Source organism: Notothenia rossii, assembly GCF_949606895.1.
Source record: "Notothenia rossii genome assembly, chromosome: 5".
NCBI lineage: Eukaryota > Metazoa > Chordata > Actinopteri > Perciformes > Nototheniidae > Notothenia > Notothenia rossii.
This window is the reverse complement of record NC_136903.1, coordinates 26,374,349-26,384,053: the sequence shown is the minus strand read 5'-3', so window position 1 is coordinate 26,384,053 and position 9,705 is coordinate 26,374,349. Positions and strand designations below refer to the sequence as shown.

At 41.5% G+C, this 9,705-nt stretch overlaps 1 protein-coding gene across 1 annotated transcript in view; it reads left to right on the top strand.

Moving 5' to 3' along the window:
- Positions 1-6: 6 nt before the first annotated feature.
- Positions 7-9,705, top strand: part of kcng4a (potassium voltage-gated channel, subfamily G, member 4a) — a 30,001-nt gene continuing 20,302 nt past the window's right edge. The window contains exon 1 of the mRNA XM_079682386.1: positions 7-217. Coding sequence (XP_079538512.1) covers positions 29-217 — 189 coding nt within the window. The 5' untranslated portion in view covers positions 7-28. The remainder of the gene's footprint in view (positions 218-9,705) is intronic.

The following is a 9,705-nucleotide window of genomic DNA, read 5'->3' as shown; positions in this document are numbered from 1 at the left end:
CGAGGAGGAGTGCAGGCAGAGGAACGCCATGCAACGTATGCCGGTGGAAGAGACCAGATACCGGAAAGTGATGAACTGGCTGAGAGATATGGTGGAGAATCCGCAGTCTGGCATACCAGGAAAGATCTTTGCCTGCCTGTCGGTCATCATGGTCGCAGTGACGGTCATCAGCTTGTGTATCAGCACCATGCCGGACCTCAGAGAGGAGGAGGAAAGGGTGAGTGAAATAGTGTTTTAATGTTCTGAAAGGAGCACAGGGCTCTGAACCAAAGTCAAACAGATACTAAAAATTCAATTATAATCCTTAAACTGTAATAGGGCCTATAAATGTACGTTTTTTTGACTGGGATGCCTACAGCGACTGTCAGCGAGATTTATCATGAGTGGTGTGACGGATTACAGCTGTCAATTCTTACATTTCTCCCTTGCTCAAAGACAAAGTCACCATTGAGCAACAGAGGTGCTCATAACTTAACATGACAAACTGGATGCATCATCTCCAACACTAACTTTGTTTCCTGGAAATTAACATTGAATCGTATCACCCTTATGCCAGTGTTTGTTATGAGTTAGACAAAAGACAAATGTGCGAGAGTCATGTTTTATTCATTTCAGATCGTGGGAGACATTCTGATGCTGCAAAAATGTGGTCTTAAATATTCGCAAATATTAAACTCCCTGTTGTGGCACCCTCTTAAATATTACTGTGGGATACTGCTGCTGTGTGTGTGTGTGTGTGTGTGTGTGTGTGTGTGTGTGTGTGTGTGTGTGTGTGTGTGTGTGTGTGTGTGTGTGTGTGTGTGTGTGTGTGTGTGTGTGTGTGTGTGTGTGTGTGTGTGTGTGTGTGTGTGTGTGTGTGTGTGTGTGTGTGTGTGTGTGTGTGTGTGTGTGTGTGACGTGTTGTTGTGCATGTCCTTTTCTTTCTCTATCTCTAGCAGCGTGGGATAATGAAGCCAGGACTGCTCACTGAGGCCTTTCCAGTATCTGTCAGTAAACACTGGGGAATAATGAAACTTGCTTACTGTACCTCAAACCCAGTGGCGAGCCGTCAGGGCCCTCTAGGCCCTCTCCAGATTCTACAAAATAATATTTAAAAGGTTAAAAACATATATATATATCTTTTTATAAATATTTTTTTACAAATATTTTTCATTAGTTTTACCAAAATAACTTGATTTAATTGTACTTAAAATAACATTTCCAAATAAATAAATCCTCCGAATATGCCTGTTCAGTTTCTGTTTGAATGTGAAGGGTTAAATGACAGAAGCTCCTATGGCCGCCTCGGCGAGTTACTGTGAAGACAGGAGCTGATTGGTGGTCCTGCTGTAAATTCACAGAGGACCGGCTATAGTAACTGAACGAGAGAGTAATGTCAAATGACAGTACAATTGACCAATCATATCTTCCCTCTAAATGGGTGGGTTTTGTTATCGCGGACTTTATGACAAGTTCCGCCCGCTGTGAAGCTTTTCTTGTTTCCTTAGCAACAACAACTTCCTATCAACAGCGTAAACTCGCCTTCAAAATAAAAGCATGCCAAATTACACTTAAAGGTGACCTATCATGCAAAATGCACTTTTGTACGTCTTGTATACATGAATATGTGTCCCCAGTGTTCCAGGGAACTCACCAAGTGTCAGAAAACACAACCCTCTCTATTTGCCTCCATACACAAATCTCTTAAAAAGGGGCTGCAACACATCTGATACAGACTGATCCAGATTTGAACACTTCTGTGATGTCACAGAAGTGGCGCTACGGCTATTGGGCCAACTCCACCAATCAGGAGGAGACAGCCATGGACATTGCCGTTCGAAAGCGCTGGAGACGCTGTAGTACATATGCCAGGCCTGTAGATGGTGCTGTTCTCACAGAATCAGCCCATGCAAAGACAGTGTTAAATTGAGCGAAATGAGGAATGGCTAAAATGCATGATCTGTTTGGTATTTTGAAAAATAAAAAGTAAAAATCTGCCTTATATAGGTATGGTCCTACACTATATTATTCAAATATAGCATGATAGGTCCACTTTAAGACATGCAACTGCAACGAAAGTAACAAACACAATGCAATATCCTTTTCAATTTCAAAGAACACTAATTGGATTATTTACAGTTGTTGTTTTGTGTGGTAGAGGGTCAATTTCGTTGATGCACGTTGCACCCCGGGCCGTTGTTTCGATATTCCGCTGAAGTATACGCGACGTAATAACTATAATAATTTTTCGAGGGAAGGGGGTGGGGGGTCAGAGGGCCTAGGTATAAAAGTCACGGCTCGCCACTGCTCAAACCAAAAACTTGTGCACACACACAATTGTGCAAATCAGTCAGACGCACTCACACTCGCAATAAATTGCACACACATAGAAGCACTGGAAGTCACATGCATACAATAGTGATGATCTCATCCACTATAACCGACATGGTTCTCTCAGAATTCTGCACACATTTACTCTCAAGTTTTATTTATCTTTTGAACTAATATCTTACTGCAGAAGAAACACTTTTCATTTATGATGCGTTTCTTATTACTTTTTCACCTGCAGGAGAACATTTTATCTTCACACAACTAAAACGTTTTCCATCTTATCGAATGGTGCCCTTGAATAATAAATAGTATGTATATGTCTTCTATGTTTGTGCTGCATGAAAACTGCACATACGTACCTGTTCAACAGATGTTGAGAAGTCATCAGCAGCAGCGCCCCTGTATTGATTTTATTATGAGCAGTCACAGTCAGCCAAAGGATATTGTGTAGGAGGGTGATGTTGGAGAGTTTAGTGAGGCTGAGGAGTGCCGGTTGCAGAATGCTTGATGAGTGGAGCTCGCTGCCAGGGGATAGGCCAGCCGTTGGTGTCAGTCAGAGGAACACAGATGGACAGGATTGGACAGAGACTCTGGTTCTGATTCATTCTGTCTACGTGCAGGACTTAGATATGGACCTTTTACAGCCTTTATCATATCTCTAAGAATGGTCCTATAGTTACAGTGGAATCAGAAGCTCCCGTAGATGTAAGTTCTGTTCGCTGACAGCAGTGACAAGGTTCATAACAAAAGGATCAGATATACAGCGGGAGGCAGAAAGTGCCCAGATATTCAGACAGAGACACAATACAAGTGTAGCGGGATTGCAAAGAGATTGTAATTCTTGATGGAAATGTGGCTTGTAAATCACCCATGAACACTGTAGCAGTCATGGGACTCCTCTCACTTTTTACACACACACACACACACACACACACACACACACACACACACACACACACACACACACACACACACACGCACGCACGCACGCACACACACACACACACACACACACACACACACACACACACACACACACAAAAGTATATTTAACCAACATATCGCAAGGTAGCTAAATAGCTTTCCGATAAGATGACTTCCCAATTTCCCCTTTTTCCAATCTGTGATGTTCACATAATGACCTTTGACATTTTAGTTTTGGTAACTCACTTGATGACATTCACGGAATACTACTCTATTCAACTGTGATTTTGAGGTCATAATGCTGTTTAAAATGTTAACAGATGCTAACATCCTTTTAATCAGGAAAATTACACCAAACAATCTCCCCAGGCAGTTTCTAGCAGACGGCTTAGTGTGTGTGTGTGTGTGTGTGTGTGTGTGTGTGTGTGTGTGTGTGTGTGTGTGTGTGTGTGTGTGTGTGTGTGTGTGTGTGTGTGTGTGTGTGTGTGTGTGTGTGTGTGTGTGTGTGCCAGTTGTCTCCCAACCTTTCGAGGACGTTGCTGGTTGTAAGGACATTTGGGGTAATTCTTGGAAATAGGATGGCAGCTCCTTCGAAAAGTAAACAACTCCATCTGCTGTGTTCATGTGTTATCTCTGCATGCTCCTGAGTGTCAGACCAGTCTTGTGTGTTCGGCTCCTGAACTCCATCCACACTGTCTGGCTAGCCCAGCCATGCAGGAGCTGCAGGACTCCTTTCATCTTTAATTCACATGGCCCCTGTTTGTTTCTGTCTCTTATCGGTTTGTGCCAAAATCCCCTGGTCCACTCATCATTCATCTCCTCCTCTGCCTGCCTTGGTTAGACTTCTGAGTGTTAAAGGAAAAACCAAATAAGTGCAAGACAGAGGAAGACAACAAATACTGGATATGTCTGAGAGAGCATGAAAGATGAAGTGAAGTTAATGTTTTGGTAAGATAATTAAAAAGGGGGAATGGATGAGATGCCGTTGGGAAAAAAAGGCAAGAGATAAACAGTGCTTCATTTCCCCCTCCTCCTGCTCCCCTCTGTGTATATCTTTGCAATGTGTTTCTGCCGTCCTCAGTTGATCCTTACTATCCACAGACCCATTCTCACAGCGTTAGAATATATCCTCAAAGATAAGGATGTCGTAGGAAGGGGAATGGGTGAATAGAAGCGAAAAGGGAAGGGTGGTTTGTGAGAACTGGGACAAACAAGGCCGGATGTCTTGACGGTATATGTATCTTAGCAGGTGATGAGAGGTGTGGTTGAGGCGTGGCCCTGCTCCTGAAGTTAATTGTGAGAACAAAATAAAATTGCTGTGGAAAATATTTCTGTATGGCATCAATAATATGGAATAATACTGAAGTCAGATGTATGCAACTATCCACTGCTCTGATACCATTGACCTTGATTTCATTATTTCCATGTCTTTTCCCTTTAGGCTTCTTAAAGGTCACATGTCATGGCCATTTCCACTGATCATAATTCCATTGTTGAGGTATACTAAAATAGAAAAATACTGTGCAATTTTCCAAACTCACATTGGTTTCGCATACAACATCTCTGTAAAGTATGTGTATTCAGCAGTATTCACTTTCTCCACTAAACGGCTCGCTGCAGCTCCCCCCCCCCCCCCCCCCTCCGTGATTTCCTTGTTTAGCGATACACAGCCAAACACAGCCAAACTCAACCTGAACACACACAAAGTCACAGCCGAAATAAAAACAATAAGTGTGGCTTGATATTGAGTAAGAAAAAGGTTTATAGGTTGATAAACGCCGTGAGAATGGGTCTGCAGAGAGAATTTCGCGCGATCCCAACTGTCTGTTATCAGCCTGCAGCCAGGGAGCAGAAATCAGCAGGGCTGCCTGCACTGAGTGTGTGTGTGTATTGGTCAATTTGGACCAATCAGCGTAAGCACGTACCCGGAAGAATCAAATGGATGATGACGTCATGATGACGTTTCACCAACGAGGCGTTTTGGGGAGGTATTTTCTGTGTTAGAGTTTTACTCGCAACAGGGTGTACTTTGAGGGTTTGACTCTGCGCACCGTTTACATGCAGAAAAAACCTTCATAAAACACAAGGGGACAGGTAATAACTGGAAAAGCATGACATGTGACCCTTAATGTAATCCCTCTGTGTGTGTGTGTGTGTGTGTGTGTGTGTGTGTGTGTGTGTGTGTGTGTGTGTGTGTGTGTGTGTGTGTGTGTGTGTGTGTGTGTGTGTGTGTGTGTGTGTGTGTGTGTGTGTGTGTGTGTGTGTGTGTGTGTGTGTGTGTGTGTGTGTGTGTGTGTTTTCTGTCTTTACCATGAACATCTCCCATTGCGATGGCAATATCCAATAGTTGATGAGACGCATTTCAGTGACTACTGTCCTGACCCAGCGCTGACCCCGGTAATCTCTGGGAGGATAGCATCAGTGTTTAGATTGGAAAGAACAGGGTATATACAGTATTTTAAATCTCTCCGGAAAGCAGCAGGTCCCAGCACACATTGGTTCCCTGCCTGAGTCTACATACTGTTTCTGTTCCAATGACATACACCAAAGGACATTGACTTTCTATCTACATTATTTCAGATTATAACTTTTCAGCAAAGCAGACATTTTCTCTGAATTCATTTTCATGCATTTACCGCGGACACTATAAATCAAAGTGTCGCTCAGATTCATGCTTCTTATATTCACGCCGGATGATGGAGTATTTTTAGACAGCCTCATCAGATTTGCTCTCCCTTCCCTGATTCAGTCATATTGTGGCCTGGGGAGTAATTCAAGTGGCCGTTTTATGCTCTTAATGCCATGAATTGGAGAGGGATTTGCTGTTCAATAATTACGTCCCAGGGCATTAATCACAAGTCACCAGAAAGCAACTGTTGAGTAGAAGATTGCATGACTTCAGCTTCAGTTTGCGGGTTTTGATACGTTTTCTGATTGACCTTGTTCTCAAGTATAGCCTGGACATCTAACTGCCTGGACAAGTGATTAAAGAGAGGGCTGATGGCTGTTCTTTTATGAGACAAAAAAAGAAATTGAAAGAGACACGGAGTGAGACAGAGATAATGTGTCTCTTGTGACGCGGAGATAAGGTGTTTCTTTATGCATTAGAGCGGTAGCATAAGAAGTCTGGGTCATGGAGAAGGAGTGTAAGATAACAAGAGAACACAGTAAGAGGGAAGGAAGCAAACAATAAACCAGCCCTGAAGACTCCTTTCTATCCTCCCTGTCCTTCATCTTTCCTCCCAGAGGAGATGCTCCAAGTTTTAAGACGAGGCAATATCACATGGGTACAGAAGGAGGAGGTGACTCACATACTGTACAGTAATCAGAGCATACATGCTTTCATAACTTCTTTGAGAAACTGTGCTAAAGAAAGAAATTCGCACAGAATTATTGTTGAATAAATATATAGGATGTTATACAACTAAACAAAGAATTGACTATTGAATAGGTTCATTATAACATTTATTTTCTTTTGGAGAGATCAAACTGTCTATTAATAGCTATAAGGCCAGATAGATCATAAACAAATATTTTTTTTTTTAGATTTCTCTTATTTTCATGTTTTTCCCTCATCTGAACAAATACCTAGATGCTCAGCAAAGCTTTTCATCATGAGGAAAACCGTTTAATTCTGTGATCTTAACAAGCTTTAAAAACAACCTTTTTTGTTGTCACATTTTCTGCCGATCACTGGAAAACAAGGTTTTGTTGGATCAGGATTAAACCAAGCATGTTGTACTACGTGCATGTCTTCTGCTGCTGTCTAAACAACAGGCAGAAGTCTCTTGCACTTTATGTATCGATGCTGCTGTATTGTATTGCCATGTCATAAATACTTGAGTATTCTACTCTTACTCTAGCACTTTTCTTGCATTTGATGTATTTGTATTTGCTATGTTTGTACATTTCATTTTCTTAATGTTTTATGTGAGGGAAAGTAGCTCAAAGCTAAATCTGGCATATTTACGCTTGGCGCATTTATTGTTTTAAGTGTTCATTAATGTACAATGTCCCTACCAAATAAACGATTAAAATAAATAAATAAACAACATGAACACTGGGAAACCTAATAATTATTTGTGATAGTGACAGCAAATTTGCTGCAAAGGTTAAAGAGGATGGGTGAGATAAATTGTCCATGGCACAGCATACACCATATTACATTACAAAAGCTAATTTCATTAAGATAAAGTCATTTTGTAATAATGTGTAACACCGAGTCCGTCAAATTATCTTCAATCGCCGTCTTGTTCAACAGAGCTGCGGTGATAATAATAACCTGAAACCAATCACTATCTGGAATCCAATTCTCAGTGTAATTGAAATGCAAAACTGCGGATAGTCATTAATGATATGATCACCGAGTTATTTATAAAGAATGGGGACTGCAATTTTCCTGGGTGTTTGACAAGTAAGGAAGATATGTTTTGGACATAGTACAATCTTTATTCACTCTCCATGTGAGGTCATTTACAGACAGACTGCAGAGCTGTTTAATAATAAAGATAATCTAGTGACCCCAGGGAGTTTGCTCATTTGCCGTTTACAGTATACATTATTCTGATAAAGGCAGGAAAACATTTTCCATTATAGTTCTGCTTGTCATATCTCCAGCACCCAAATTCAGGCAGAGTTTGTTCTCTTATCTGTTGTGTTGCACTAATGTCCAGCTCCAGTGAGATTCAGTTTGAAAAGATCAAAGTGTTGGTTGAGATAAAATCTCAGTAGAATTTCAGCTTATGCGTGTATGCTGCTTCTGAAACTGTGCAGAATTATATTATGTGAATCCACAAAGCAAGTGTCCACATTTTGTGTCTCTGAGGGGGAGTTGTGATTTGGTGTCCAACACTTTTTACTATCTGGATTTTGAAAACATGAATGAATTTCCCCTGCAGCTCAAAACAACACTGCCAACAGTATGAAAGAAGTGAATACTCTTGGCGTGATACAATTGTATTGCAGGTCCTCCCAGCATATCATTTTATTTATTCAATTCCTGGGATGTGTAGTGACATAACAGGAGATGCATAGAACTGCATATGTGTGTGTGTGTGTGTGTGTGTGTGTGTGTGTGTGTGTGTGTGTGTGTGTGTGTGTGTGTGTGTGTGTGTGTGTGTGTGTGTGTGTGTGTGTGTGTGTGTGTGTGTGTGTGTGTGTGTGTGTGTGTGTGTGTGTGTGTGTGTGTGTGTGTGTGTGTGTGTGTGTGCGTATGCGTATGCGCAAGTGCTCTCTTTGTCTTTCCTTACACTCAGTCAGCTGGCTACATCTGCTGAGCCGAAAAGACAAAGCACCATCATCAATCATGAGCCTCGTTGGAGTGTGTTACATCAGGGGCAAAATTAAAAATGCATTCTTCATGTGCCATCTTCCCCTCCTTATAATTTCACCTCCCTTTAAAGAACACAAAGGGAGCTACACGTGTCCAAGTCTGTAAACGATGTTGGCTCAGCGGGGTTCGACTAAAGCTGGCAGTCGGTCAGAGCCGCTACATGTATAAGTCAAATCAAGTAAATAGGATTTTAGGCATCCTGGCAGCTGGAGAGGGAGTGTAAAATGAGAGGAAAGATAATGCAGATGCATAAAGGAAGAGAGGGGTGGTGAACCCATTGGAGGCCATTGGGGTTTTCATAATGTCTCACAAACATAGGTAGGGGGCTGACCTTACAGCTGCATATGACCTTCATTTCATTTCATTTCAAACCTTTATTTAGACAGATTAGTCCCTTGAGATCATCGATCTCATTTACAAGGGAGACCTGCATCATTTAGTTCCACATGAAACATAAAAACAACATACAAACAACAGAGGATATCATATTTACATATTCAACATTTACAAATACCCAGAGTGTCAGAAAGCATTTCATTTAGACATGCCTTAAATACATTCAAAGAAATAAAAATGCTCAATTTCAATTTTGCCTGTAGACTGTTCCAAGCAAGTGGAGCTGCGCACATAAAAGCTGTCTTACCTAAGACAGTCCTTACTCTTGGCACATCTAACAAGACTATATCCTGTGATCGCAGACAATAGCTGCTTGCAACTTTCTGCTTTATCAATGAACAGATATAATACGGGAGTTTGCCCAACATAGCTTTATAGATAAAAGTGTACCAGTGACTGAGCCTCCGTACAGTGAGTGATGGTAAACCTGCCTTGGTATACAATGTACAGTGATGAGTAAGTGCTTTACAGTTAGTGACAAATCTCAGAGCACTATGATACGCAGCATCTAGTTTGCTTAGGTAGTTGGCAGGTGCATTCATATACAGCAGATCACCATAGTCCAGCACAGGTAAAAAGGTCACAGTGACTAGCCTTTTCCTGGCCTCAAGCGAGAAACAGGACTTATTCCTGAAAAAGAAACCTAGCCTAACCCTCAGTTTTTTAAGCAGGTTATTGACATGAAGTTTAAAAGAGAGACAGTCATCAAGCAAGATACCAAGGTATTTGTAACAGGCAACAAC